At 33.9% G+C, this 15,595-nt stretch overlaps 1 protein-coding gene across 2 annotated transcripts in view; it reads right to left on the bottom strand.

The window, feature by feature from the left end:
* Nucleotides 1-3,695: 3,695 nt before the first annotated feature.
* The window catches only part of LOC124366473 (transmembrane ascorbate-dependent reductase CYB561), a 143,711-nt gene continuing 131,811 nt past the window's right edge, over nucleotides 3,696-15,595 (bottom strand). For both annotated transcript variants that reach the window (XM_046823055.1, XM_046823056.1), the window contains 2 exons: nucleotides 9,799-9,968; nucleotides 3,696-5,931 (listed from right to left, as the gene is read on the bottom strand). In XM_046823055.1, coding sequence (XP_046679011.1) covers nucleotides 5,784-5,931; nucleotides 9,799-9,968 — 318 coding nt within the window. In that variant the 3' untranslated portion in view covers nucleotides 3,696-5,783. The remainder of the gene's footprint in view (nucleotides 5,932-9,798; nucleotides 9,969-15,595) is intronic.

Below are 15,595 nucleotides of genomic sequence, written 5' to 3'. Positions count from 1 at the left end.
GGTCATGCTCATTTTTTTTCAATAGTGAGGGCATAATGCAATTAGAGTTCTTTCCAAGAGGAACAACTGTGAACTCACGGGCATACAACATACGAAGAAAGAGACCAAAAAAATGCCTTTCTCCTTCACCATGACAATGCACCGTGTCACATCTTGCTTCTCTTTCACCAGTTTTTGGCAAAAGTGTTCCTGTTGGTTTTTCATCCGCTAAACTCACCCAATTTAGCAACATGCAACTTCTGGCTTTTCCTGAAAAATTAAATCTGTGCTTCAAGGAAACCGTTTTGACACCACTCCAGACATTGAGAGAGCCATGACCGAGCAGCTAAAAGCCCTTCCAGAAATCCAGTCATGGAATAGGTACTTTGCCAGCTGAGGACAGTACTTTGAAGAAGATTAAATCGAATTTCATGTAAGTTTATTACTTTTTGAAATAAAAACTTACTCACCATGTTTTATATTCCACCTTGTGTATATGAGTATATATATATATATATATATATATATATATATATATATATATATATTAATAACATTGCTAAATAATATCAATTTTTTTAGATAAAATGTTACTTTATTTATAAAAAATACTATGATGACACCATGGTGTCACCAGTACCAATGGTGTTGATCCTAATCTCAAACTCTCTCATCTCCCAAATAATAATAGGGAAACGTGTGAGAAAATAGTGGGAGTCCTGAGTCAGCTAATCAGAACAGTGTCTACTAATCAGCTAAAACTAAAGTTAAACATACAAAAATTAATTTACACTTTGAATAGTGATTTCCAGAAACCAAGATCGATTTGGTATTCTTAGACATATAAATAATCATTTAAAGCAGTGATAATTACAATTTATTATTAAATAGTAAAATATAAAACCGCGGCTTAATAATACCCCTGCACTCAACGTTACCAAAGTATGGCGTAGTCATTGTAATATTCCATGGGTGTTTGACTTATTAACACATTCACCTATACTGAGTGATCTTAAGTATTCTAGACGCATGACACAGCACACACAATCGCTCAGCTGGTACAAAATAGTACAGGGTGGAGCGCGGAAATTTGCTATTTTGCACTGCAGGCTGTGGCGGCACTGTTGGTCGAAGACAGTGGAGAGTAGGCGTGGCTTATAGTGGCTAAAGGGAGATTTGTATTCCACCACGTTCCAGTTGCCATCATGCAGTGTACACGAGAGGAGAGGTCGTTTTGTGTTGAAGTGTATTTTTCAAATGCCCACTCGATCATTGCAGTGCAGCGTGCTTTTCGTTTACGATTCGCTGTTCCCCCACGAGGACGTGTTCCTGGTCGGCAATCCATTTTAAATTGGGTAACTGCATTCAGAACAGCAGAGAATGTGTCATGTGTACGAAGGGGACCTCAGATAAGGATTACAACACCGGAAAACATCGTTAGAGTTAGAGCAGCAGTACTTCAATCTCCAAAACGCTCTCTTCGGAAGCAATCACTTGCTCTTGGCATTTCAAGACGTTCTCTCCACCAGATTCTTCATGATGAACTGAGATTTCACCCGTATAAAATGTGCGTGGTCCATCAATTGTCAGCACGGGACTATTTGACACGGCGTACTTCTTGTGAAGACATGCTTACAACTATACCGGTGACGCAATTGTGTTCTTTTCTGATGAGGCACATTTTCACCTCAGTGGGTGTGTCAACAAGCAAAACATGCGCTACTGGAGTGAAACTAATAAACCCCCAGAGAAGTCCACCAGAGACCTCTGCATTCGGACCGCGTCACTGTGTGGTGCGCCATATCACGAGTAGGCATCATTGGCCCTTACTTTTTTCAGGATAACCGTCGTGCCATAACTGTGAACTCCGAACGGTACTTGACTATGATACAGGATTTTTTTCAGCCGGCTCTTGAGGCAATTTAATTAGAGGATACATGGTTCCAACAGGATGGTGCCTCTGCACACACAGCGAGGGTTACCATGAATTGTTTGAGGCAAATGTTTCCTGAACGGCTTATCTCTTTGAGGGGTGATATGAACTGGCCGGCACGCTCACCAGACTTAGCCCCATGCGATTTTTTCCTTTGGGGTTACCTGAAGTCGAAGGTGTATGTCAACCGTCCCAACACCTTGGAAGACCTAAGGAACAATATTGAGGCTTAAATTGGCAGAATACCAGTCGACATGCTTGTTAGAGTTAATGAAAACTTCAGAAAACCTATACAGCAGTGTGTGTATGCCGAAGGTCGACATTTGCCAGATACATGATTTAAAAACCAGGTAATTTAAAAATTCCTTTCCTGTTCAATATCATTAAAATAAAAAATATTTTTTTCTAAGGTTCATAATTTCTTTATTTCATTTCCAAATCAGCAAAATACCGCGCTCCACCCTGTACATTTTTGTAACATATTTTTAGTGTTTTCAAAATGGCTGTTATTTAAAATGCTTGAATATAATCAGACTTCATGAAAGCAGTCATAAACAAAAAATATTCTTGATTTAAAATTTTCCACCAAAATCTTTAAGGTTTTATTTTATTACTTTACTTTTTAAATCCTTAAATAATATTTTCGTTTTACTTATGACTTATTTTTTAGTAACGTTTATATACATTTAGGACTTAGTTTTAAATAATTTGTAAAAAAGACATTATGTTATGAGATAATTTTTACATCAAAGTCCACATTTAGTGTTGACAATCACTAAGAATTTTCCAATATAATTTTGTTTGAGATTTCATTACCTCCCTTGAGATTCATTATACGGAGCATTCACTGTATCTTACCTGTGTGGAAAAATAATTATAGATACCAGGATTATACTGTTTCCATACAATAAAAACATCTTTGTCCTTTATCCTTAGTAAACAATGGAAGTCCTTTAAAGTTTAATGTTGAATGTTCAAAAGATGTTTTAGTAAATAAAGTTTTCAAACCCTATTTTTGTTTATTTTTTATCTTTTAACAGTTTTCCAAGACAATCAGATCTACTATTGGCAAGGTATCTACCAATCTAGAATACACAGGAATCAGAACATTTTAGAAACCTGGAAAAGACAGTGAATTTTCAGATTGGCAATGCCAGAGAATTTTAACACTACAATAGAATCCGAGAATTTTGCTGTCATCAACCAAAAAATTATGTAGTATTTCTTACAAAGCTTATCATCAAAAGTTAAAAAATTTATTTTTGTCTTCCCAAAATTACATTATAGTCTATCCTAAAAGTCTTTACCAGACAGGGACATTTCATGATCACTTCTTGATATATTAATTTTCTTTTTTTATTCAAATTGCTTTTTATGTGCTTACATAAGAATATGAAAAACCCAAATATTGTTAAAAAATAATCCATTTTTGTTCAGGACAAACTGCACTTAAAAAATATGTTTTTGGCAGGTTTTAAGATTTTATAAGAACTGCTTAGTTTTTCACCAAAATTATGCAGTATGTACTGAATAAAACTTGTAGTATTTAAATTTACACTTATAAATATGTGTTTAAATAATGTTACTATTTTCTGAGATATCTAGAAAAACAGATGGAAAAGTCAGTGAATTCTGGTTAAAGGTTTGGGTATTCACCTTAGATGTCAGACACTTTCTTTAAGAAAGAAAGTTGTATCCTTCTTTGTGCATAACAGTAGAACATTCTGTAATAATAATAGTAAGGTAAAATAAATGTAACAAAGGAAATAAATAAAAATATAAGAAAAAGTAATGGATTTTATTGGCACTTGTGTATGTTGAAAACAAAAGAATCCAACAAACAGTATGTCACGTGAAAACAAAAATTGTTAACCTTAATATGTATGTGTCAAATAATAAATTATGTATAATATTAATTAATTTAATCAATCAAAGTAACAATTTAAAGGACGAAGATAAAATAATCTGTTTTAACGTACATATATATAATTATGCTATTATTTATAAACTGGATAAACAACAGTATGTAATATAAAAGAACACTTTATATACTTCTAAGAAACTATATCATTAATAATAATAATTAACATTTTATTAAATATATACAAATAAACATGAGAGAAGCACAAAATTCAACCTTGAAGAAAAATGAAATCAGTATTTTTTCAAAGTATGGACTTATGACAAAAATATTGTAATACACAAACAAAATACTTGACTGGAAAATTAACTATCTTGTTACAATTTATAAATCGTTATGTTATGAACATAGCCTATTTACAAATAACAGCAACTAGGTCGTTGATTGATTGCCAAAGTATAGACTAGTCCAGCTGTAAGTAAACTCTTAAAAATTCTAGAAAACTCTCAACACAATCATGTAAACTCTCTAAAACTACTGATTGACCTTAATTCTAGAACACAGTTACCAACAGCCTACAGCAGCTAATACGCCAGTGAGCACTCTTTGTCTAACAGATACGGTACAGTTTTCGCCTGTAAAGTTACGACGAGTCATGTAATATTTACAAAAAAGCCAGTAAAGATCTTTACAAAACAGTTGATAAAACGTTTTCAGATACAACATTGAAATATTTTAAATGTCTAACCTACACTAGCTATAACAGCACAACCACTAGCCTAAGTGTATACATTTGGTCACAAGGTAATAAATAGATCAGTTCGATTTTAAAGATGTCGTTGCGTTTGGGAAATAGGGATTCATCTTTGTTGGATGGCTAAAATGAAGATTTATCATTTTTGTGATAAAAGGTGACAGTTATTGAGCAATTATTTTAACAATACAATACTTTTAAAACACATTACAATTGATGGTGAATTTTGACATCTGCAGCAAAATCAGGCTGATGAAATCCAAACCTCAGGTAAGGAAATAAGAACCCTGAAGACCATAGTGGGGGAGATGAAAATATATAGAAATAGGAATGAGGGAATAGAAACTGTGTGTAATGAAGAACTACACATTAAAGATTTTGCAAATTCTGAGAATAAGGAAGGGTTGGAATGATAGAGTGGAATACCAAAGAAAGGAGGAAAAGTACACATGGTGTAAAGGGTATGTATCTATAGAAGAAATATTATGCAAAGGTTTTTAGAAGAAAGAGGATGGAAAACAAAATTAGTACACTGAGGTCGGGAGGATAGATTTACCCAGAAAATTTAGCAAAATTTTAGTAGAATCCTATTTTCAGATGATGAGTGTAATAATACCATGCCATTCATACTTTAAAAGGTGAATGGAGTAAATAGTATAACTGTTTTTGCTAAGTGTTTGGAACTACTGTACAAGTTAGCAAAGAATAGTAATAAATAAGTCTAATTAGATATTTTACAGGCTTTTAAAGCTAGAGGATGGTTAAAAACATTATTTTGGTAAACAATTCACGCAATAATTGAAAAATCACAATAATTATTCATAGCCTTTTTAATCAACAGTAAAATCTTTCAAATTTCAACATAAACGCTCAGTAAGAGACCCAGGGACCTAATAAAAACCAAATTCCCAATTCCCACCAAGTTTTAGGATTAGTAATCGGCAGTAAATCGTCACCATTAAATTGTGTTGTATGGATGAACTCGTTCACATCGAATACGAACATTCGTTGTCTTTGTAGCACCTAGAACACTTACGAACACATTGATGAGAGGACGTACATTTGAAAACCCACATTGCTGCATCCAGTCTGAAGCTTCCTCCACCTTCCACCATTTGTACACGGAACTCAAGAATATATTTGGCAAGCAATATCCGCCCGTTGGAAATGTAGCAGGGATGTGCGCTGGCACTGAGCATGTTCTTATCTGCTCAAAAGCGCGCCGGTGGGTCGTCTTCCACCGGCTGAACGCGGCCCTACAATCGCTCCGAGATGAGAACCTTGGTGGAAACATGCAGGGATTCACGGCGCACAGCGTACGATACAATAATGCCCAGGGCTACCAACACCATAGCCAGTGCGTTGATGATGATCCCTTCCTCATTGAAGCTGGAGTACTCCTCACTAAAACATACACACTTTTGTTAGAAATCAGCAAACAAAGCTTACGTTTTTATTTAATGTTTATACAGTTACCCATTGATTAACCTTCAAAATAAGGTGTCACATGGAGTTATTGTTAAAAATCTTTTGTGTAACCTTATAAACAGAGAACATAAATGTATTAAAAGTAACTCCACCTTATTTTGAATATATTTAATTTCTCTTTTGAATAAATTTTCAGATTGAAATATATTAAAACTCTCAGCCATTCAAAAGTTAATGTGGGAGGGGGACAGGTTGTGTCATGAGATACTCAAGAGACTACTTGTAGAACTTACTACCCAGTTTGATTTATTTTAAAGGACTGAAGGCAACTGAAATATTGACCAATTTAGATATTGAATTCTAAAATTGTTCTACAATGAAATTATTTCTGTTGGTGGTACCTCCCTTAATAGGTCTTACCGAAATGTATGACATTAATTTACACTATTTCAGGCTGATATCTATGCTATTTATTATTTATCTATGCACATACCAATATATGATCGACCAGTTATTATTTCCATCAATGGATAGTGATTCTGTCTGATAGTAAGGCTGCTCTTATAACCCTTAATTCAACAGAATTTATCTGGCAATGCTTTCAAACTTTATCCTTGTAGCTAGTTGTAATCCAGTATATCTTAACCAAATTTCTGGACATGCTGTTTTGAAGGCAACAAACACGCTGACAAATTTGCAAGAATTGGCTCAAAGAAGCACTCTCTTGGACCTGGAGTCTTTATATTCTCTTTTGAATCCAATCTAGTAGCAATGCTGCAACATTTTTGCAGAGTACATAATGCAGAGAACACTGATGACTTTATTTCAGAACTATCAAAAATCAATCAACCTGTTTCAAAAAACACGACAGTAACTAGAAAGTTACTGTTGATGTCACATCACCGTACACAGACATACCACATGATGATAGTATAAATGCTGCTAAACATTTTCTCAACAGCAGACCCAGTGACTCTAAACCTTCTACAAATTCCTTACTGAAACTTATACGTACATTTTGTTTTAACAATGAACTGTTATAGATTTCACAATAAATTTTATCTACAAGTCAAAGGCACAGCCATGGGAACAAGGATGGCTCCCTCTTTTTCCAATTTATTCATGGGATTATTGGATGAAAAATTCCTAAATTCACAGAACCATCTTCAAAGGAACCAAAATAAAGAGTTTGGTTTCATTTTATTGATGATGTATTTTTTCTTTGGGATCACGGTGAAGAACTCCTTGAAGAATTTCTACATGCATTGAACGTGTTTTCAACATTCAAATTTACTTAGAAATTTTCTCATAAAATTCTTACTTTCTTGGACGTAGATGTTTTTATAGAGTCTGGTTTGTTAAAAACTAAAATACATGTAAAAGACACAAATACCATGCTGTATTTGAATTACAATAGTTGTAACCCCACTTATGCGAAAAAAAGTATTCCGAAGAGTCAACTCGTGCGAAAAATCTTTGCAGTAATGAGGACGATTTTATTAATTATATCAATAAATTAACTTGTGGTTTTAGAAAATTAGAATATCCCGATAAAGTTATCAAGAACAATTTGAACCAACCATCAAACAAACATAATAATCCTTTTCCCCAAAACAATCCGAAATTCATAACAAAATTTTATCCTGGCCTTCACAAAATTAACTCAATCAGTCAATCATGAGGACAGCCTTTAACCTACTTCAAAATTCTCAAGAAACTAAAGATTATTTTCAAAATCTCCAAGAGCTGTATTCAAAAAGCCCACCAACATTAAACAGATGTTGGTCTGTACTGATCTTCTAAAAAAAGTAAATAAGGAATCACAGTCCTTTTGTTGTAAACCTTGCCAAAAACCTCGTGGAATCTGTAAGATCATGTCTACAAGTAAAAATTTCAAAAGTAATGTAACCAATCATGTATATCGTATCAAAGGAATTATCAACTGTGACACTAAAAACCTTATTTACCAATTTGACTGTAAATTTTGTGAAAAACAGTATGTCGGCCAAACATCGAATCCTTTACGCATACGAGTAACTGGCCATCGATTTGACATTGTCCATAGCGATATAGAAAAACCTTTAGCTATGGACCTATCAATGTCCATAAACAAATTCATATAGAAAAATGTTACACCATCAAAGCCATAAATAAGATCCCTGAAAACCTTAATAGATTGAAATTGAAAAAAAGTGAAACTGCACCCCAATTGGTACTTCAGACAAGACATCCAAGGGGTCTTAATTTAAGATAAATTTATTTTTCGTCTACTTATTCACACACGTCATGTCATGGACCATCAGCTGTTGATCCACTGTATTTATTTGTAATGTTTAGTTTTCTTGTTTGAGTTCTTACCTATTTTTTATGTCATAATTTATGTAAATATAATTAAACAAGTTATATTTATCTGAAGAAGTGTACTTAGATACACAAAAATTTATAAATGTTTGAACCAATATATCACAGTTTATTTTTTGGAAGAGAATAACCTGTTTCTCTAAATAAATATATATATATGCATGTATGTATTCTTCATATACTTTATCTAAGTATTTATGTATAACAGAAGTATGCTGTTATAATAATATACTGTCATAATGAATTGTTTTACATTTTAGGTTGGAATTATTTATAACACGAGTGAGCGTGATAACACCTACATTACTGTTAAAATGTCTGTAATATCACTTTCAATATTTTCTTAGTGCTATTGAAAGTGACATATTATATAGCCTAAATGGCTAATTTAATTTAAGGGAAAAGAAATTTAACATTTTTGACTATCAAGCAGAGCAGTAATAATCTTGAGACTCTTAAAACAGGCTGTTACTGTAAATTCTGGTAGCAAACTTAACACGTGGCCTTTTACACTAATAGGTTGTTTTCAAATACTCTAACACCTATGCTGACTTTTGAAAAACACCTTGCAACCAATCATCCTGCTAAATTTTTGGCAAGTCAATAATTGGCCGGTATCCTAATGGAAAATATACATACTCTTGAAAAAAGGATGAGATGTAAGAATACCACACTTTCATCTAAATTTTCCGGTTCACGTCCCATCAAAACATTGCTTACAAAACTACATTCTTGAAGAATTTTGGTTTAATAAAACGGTTTTCAGTTCAAATTCTGATGAGTGAAGATTGCTCTCCACACTGAGATAAAAATATTTTAAGAATATAATTGTGTAAGCAATATTTTGAATCACCCCAGGAAGGTTCACTTCTGGCTGGTTTATACTTTCCAATTGAACCCACAGTGGGCACAGCAAAACCGATGTGCCACTTAAATCTGGACAACCTTATGTAAGTCTTGGAGTGGCACATTATTAACCACAAATGTCAAGACTCTGGAGTGCAAGGGTAGATCAATAGGTTGATCGGGTAACTGCAGGAGATGACTGTTGGAGTTGGTGGGGCTCTCCAAGTGTCAAAGGTTCTTGCTAGCCTAGACAAAAGGTCATGCCACTCCTGTTTGCTTTGACTGTCCGAAGAGGCTGGTTCAGAGCTGGTTTCTCCTTCTCCTGAGGGGACATGACAGATTAATACCCTAAATTCTTCCTCATGGATCTTGATAGGAGGTGGCCCTATCCCCAACCTTACCCGTTTAGAATATCCTGTCACTCCGGAAGCAGTGCGAAGGTCGTTTTAGGATTATGTGAAATTTTTAAGCTTCTTGTACTAGGAGAAAAAAAAAATGTTTTGAATCAGAAAACCTCAATGTCAGTTATGATATGGTCACATAAGCCTAAAAACAAAATATTCTAATCTTAACTGTCTCAAGTATCAGATATTGTAGCTGGATTAGAGTTCTGACCCTTAAGAATTATTTACTCACCCCACATCGTGGTAGACCTTTTGTGTAAGGCCGGTGAGACAAGTGGCCACCGCCATCATGAGAGTAGTGACGCCGAACGAGGCGTGGACTGGCACCAGAGCTGCCCGGAATGCTGCCGTCGCCCCCTCGCAGCACAGCAGGATTATGAAACTGAAGAACCCTACCACAAACTGTGAACATTCGAGGATGTCAGACATCTTCAACGTTTACAATAACTTACAGCGCTTAGTGATAAATGTTCTAGCCACTGCTAAAAAAGACTACAATCTTAGGCTGAGAGAGTTGAGAAAAGAGGGTTCATCCAATTTCATAAACAATGCAATAAATAAATCTAAAGCCCTGTGGCAACTAATAAAGTGGGGGACGCCCCTGTTGTTACCAGTCCATGTGCAAGTCAGCTCTTCAATTTTGTGCAATTTTATACAGTTTTTAGTGTGTTTTTATTCTAATAATTGGTACCTAAATTAGCAGTTTTTTGTTGTGAAGATTTTATGAACTATAACAAACAGGTTTGACTTACAATAAGAGATAAAATTCAATTTATTTGTCAAATTTGAATATAAGTGAGTGTTTCTAACCAGTTTGATAGGATAGGCTCTCAGATAAGGATACATTGTTGCTGAGAGCTGACCTTTGACCAGCAGATAAGATAAGCTGGAGCACCAGTGTTTGAACACCTCCACACATTCTTTGATATTGGGCAATCTGAGTATTGTGTGTCCTCCCACTGGTTCTAATTGAATATCACATCAACTGATACCAGCTGTAGTGACAGCTGACTATCAAACTGCATGAGACTGTCGGCTGTTTTGTTTATATAACAAACTTTTGAAGTTGTTGTTCAAATAAAATTTATTGTATTTTGCATGTGATGAATTGAGTAGTTACTTGTATAAATGCTAAATTCACTCTTCTAGCTTATTTGCTGGAATATTATTTAAAAAAAAAAACAAAAACAAAAACAAATCCTACACATTATTAACATAATTAAAGTCTCAGTTTTGCTAAATGATGACTCCGAAAAATACTAATAAGAATTTTAAAATCAATGAAGTGGTTTTTGCCAAGGTCAAAGGACACAGTCACTGGCCTGCCAAAATAATTGAAATTGACACAACATCTTTTAAGTATACTGCTAAGTACAAGGTATGCTTTTTCAAAACTAATGAAACTAATTTACTTAATATTGAAGACCTGTGCTCATTTAAGGAAAACAAAATTAAGTTCTCTCAAAAGAAAATTAATAATAAAGAATTCCAACTTGCTATTAATGAAGCTGAAAAAAGCCAGGTACTCAGTCCTACAGTGATAACTAAAACTTTGACTCACACTACACTCAATAAAAAATTTAAAATGGGACCCGTGACTGCTCTGCCTAATAGTACAACAACCAACTTGATAAAGACTCCAAGTGTACAGTCTGTTACTAGTTCCAAGTCAGATGGAATGCGTCCTAACAGATATAATGATGTTATTAATTCTAATGATAAAGCTGTTAATACCCCAATCTACATGGATACTCAATATCAATTAAATCCACTTATCGAAAAATGTATGAGCTTACAGAAAAGTTTAGATGACAAAGATAATACCGGACCTGACTTTCAAACTCAAATTTTATTAAATGAATTAAACAAGTACAAGGGTGAAAATGAAAGTTTGAAAACAGCTATAACAATGTTACAGGAAGAGATCACATCTTTTGAAAATAAACTTCAAGAATTAACATTGTTAAAGGGCACCTGCTTTAATTGCTTTCCGCCTATGCAGCTATCACAATCTACTTCAAAATCATCTGCTTCATCATTATCCACCTGGACTCAAGTGACACAATCAAATAAAAAACCTAGTAGGCCTAGGAGCCCTTTGTTACCTTCAGCTCTTCCATGTACAAATACTTTTGCATCTCTAACAGTGGCTGATGAGGAGGGAGAAGAAGAAGATGAGATGGTCAACGTTGAAAATGTACAACCTGAAATTCTCATTTGCGGGGATAGTCATGGACGAGACTTGGCCTATCATCTGAACAAAGCACGCAAATCCAATAAGGCTTTTGGTTTTATCAAGCCTGGTGGTCGAAGCAAGGATATTTTAAATCATGAAAATATAGAGGAATTGAATCTGAAGGAAAGAGACATATTGGTGTCAGTATGCGGTGCAAATGATGTTGCAAAAAATGAAGCCAATGAAGCCTTGAAGAATATAACAGACACATTAAATAAATTTTCACAAATGAATATTGTACTTGTTAATATACCAAATAGATATGATCTTGCAGAATGGTCAGTTGTGAATAAAGAGGTCAGAAAAACCAATAAGTCTCCGGAAACTCTTTGTCGACAGCATCCAAACGTCACCTTAGTACAGGCAAGTGAGGCTGAAAGACACTTGCAAACACTCAGCAGGGCTTACACTACAACTACAGGGGTAAAATGTGGCTGGCAAGAAAGATATCTGAAGCAATACAACGATTAGCAGAGAAGCCTACCAAGAAAAGCCCTGAACAGGGACTGGTAGCATCAATGGTGACTGATCAACAACCAATACCACCTGGATGTGATGACTATGAGGAACTGGAACCCAGGCTGCCTACTCCTGCTGATCTGGGAAACTCGGAACCACCACCTGCAGATCCTCACCCTTAGTTAATAATAGAAACAACCTAGGTCTTAATGGTTTCAAGGTATTTCATATTAATATTCAATCCATTAGAAACAAATTAGATATGTTAGAGTTATTTTTGAATTATATTGACTGCAATGTTGTTACAATAAATGAGCACTGGCTATGCTCAGAAGAAATTCCTCTGTACATTCCAGAGGGTTTCAGTCTTGCTGGAGTTTACTGCAGGCAACCACCGCTTAGGAATGGGGGTTCATCTATTTTTATCAAGTCTCACCTGGAGTTTTCAGTCATAAATGTCAGTAAATTTTCTATAAATAGCATCTTTGAAGTCTCAGCTGCCTACATAACAAAGTTAAACACTGTCATTGTTTCAATTTATAGGACACCACAGTCTAATGTGGAAATTTTTTTTCAATGTCTTGATATTTTTCTGGAGTATTTAAGTAAAAAATACTCATCTAATTTTATTTTAACAGGGGATTTTAATATTAATGTTTTTAAAAATGACCAAACAACAAAATCTTTTCTTAACCTATTACGATCATATAATATGTATTGTGTCAACATGGAAGCGACTAGAGGCCAAGCTTGCATTGATAATATAATAACTAACATAAGCAATGACGAAGTGCAGTGCAAAGTTGTAGATGCTTGTATGTCAGACCATTTTGGTGTTTTAGCAAACTTTAGTAGCCTTGACAATCTCAAAAGTAGAGCTAACGTAATCACTAAACAGGTTAGATCTTTAGACTCCCAGGCTGTATCTTATCTGAAAGAAAATTTAAATAACTTTAGATGGAATTACTTGTATCGGTATGCTAATGTAAACGAAGCTTTGACTTATTTTTTGAGCATATTAAGTGTTAATTATGACGAATGTTGCCCTGTAAAAAATGTAAAGGTAAATGAGTCCAAAAATAAAAATAAAATAAAAAATAAGTGGTGGTTTACACCTCAACTTAAATCCTACAGGGATTCTGTTATGGTATTTTATGATAGATATAAAAATCACAAAGATCTTACTGATGAAAATGTTCACAAAACTGCATACATTACAATCAGAAAGCAATACAAGGCTGAAATAAGACGGGCCAAACAAATTGCTTTTGAAAATTACATTCTATCATCCAAAAATAAGTGTAAAGCTGCTTGGAATGTTATTAAGTCTGAATCAAACTGTAACAAGGAATATCAAAAGACTACAATTGATTCTGATACTTTTAATAATTATTTTGTAAATTGTGTTAGCCAAATGAATAACCTACATCCAAATGATAACTTTGATTTAGCTATTCAAAATGTAAACAGTTTTATCTCTTGTAGATCCTTTGAAAGAAGGTACTTTACTTGGAAACCCATTACTGTCAAGGATGTCTTGTTGTGTGTATCTAAATTTAGCTCATCACAAAGTGAAGATTTCTATGGGTTTTCTAATAAGATATTTAAAGAAATAATAGACACAATAGCTGAACCTTTAGTATATATATTTAATATGATTTTGGATCAAGGGATTTTTCCTAGCAAACTTAAGGTAGTGAGGATTACACCAATATTCAAGAAAGGTGATAGAAACAGTCCCTCTAGCTACAGGCCAATATCATTAGTCCCTATAGTGAGTAAAATATTTGAGTGTTGTGTTAAAGATCAGCTGTATAATTTTTTTGACAGTAGCTCGCTTTTGTGTGAAGAACAGTTTGGATTTTTACCAGGAAAAAACACATCAAAAGCAGTTCAATCAATTGTTGAAAAGGTCCTCATAAGTTTTGAAAACAGAGATCCATGCTCTGCTACTCTAATTGACTTGTCAAAAGCATTTGATAGTATACCACACAAGCTTCTTGTTAAAAAATTACACAGCTACGGAGTTAGGGGTAAAGAACTTTTCTTGTTATCATCATATTTAACAAACAGAAGTCAAATTGTGATTCAGGGTTCTGATTTCTCAGATTACAAAAATGTGCAAGTTGGTGTACCACAAGGATCGGTACTTGGTCCTTTTTTGTTTATTATAGCCATTAATGATTTTGCCAATAGTATGCCCTGTGCATCAGTTTTATACGCGGACGACACAACTTTATTCAATTCAAGCAAACACCTTAATGACTTAGTTACATTGCAAAATCAATCTTTACAAATAGCGCTTGAATGGTTCAAAAACAATATGTTGACTGTAAATGCTGGTAAAACCGAAGAAATATTTTTCTCTTTGGACAACAACAGCACAAAGAGTTCTGTTAAACTTTTAGGAATTCACCTGGATAGCAAACTAAGCTGGGATAATCATACTAGTCAATTATGTGTTAAGTTATCTAGAGTTATATATTTGTTACGTAAATTAAGTCTCTGTGTTAGTAAAAAAATGTTAATTATGTCATATTATGCTTTTTTTCATTCTATATTATCATATGGTATAAATCTATGGGGGAACAGCTGTGGGGTTCAGAGAGTTTTGATATGGCAAAAAATGGCACTAAGGGTTATCAAAAATACTGGTAGTAGAGAACACTGTCGTCCTATTTTTAAAGAATATAAAATAATGACTGTTATAAACATGTATATTTTCTCCGCTCTAGTCAATGTTAGGGAAAATATTCATAATTACCAGCTAAGACAGGACATACACAATTATAATACGAGATCTAAGTATAAGCTAGAATTACCATTTGTAAGGCTCAAGAAAGCCCAGGTCAGCCATTATTGCATGAACATTGCACTTTTTAATAAACTGCCAAAGGAATGTTGGTACCTTGAACTAAATAAATTTAAATTGTTACTCAAGGGTTGGTTGGCAGAAAATCCATTTTATAATATTGAGGAGTACATGACATGTGACACGAACGCTTTAGCAGGATCAATTTTACAAACTTGATAATAACTGTTAATTTATTTTATGTAATATTTTATAATGTCTGTGTTATATGTGCTATTTATTTTTGTGTGTATCTATATGTTTATTTATGATATTGAACAATCTTGTTTGTAGATAATAACAAAATGTAACTGACGATGCCTATTGTAATCACTGTATTACTTAATGGAAAATAAACGATCTTGTATCTTGTATCTTGTATCTAAATAATGACAGAATGGAAAAAATACAGCACAAGAAAAGTTAGAAGTAGACAACCCAAGGGGAAACAAGTAGACAACCCATATTCCATAGCTAACCACA

This window comes from Homalodisca vitripennis, chromosome 7 (assembly GCF_021130785.1).
Source record: "Homalodisca vitripennis isolate AUS2020 chromosome 7, UT_GWSS_2.1, whole genome shotgun sequence".
NCBI lineage: Eukaryota > Metazoa > Arthropoda > Insecta > Hemiptera > Cicadellidae > Homalodisca > Homalodisca vitripennis.
The sequence above is the reverse complement of the archived record's forward strand: the minus strand, read 5'-3'. Positions and strand labels throughout refer to the sequence as shown.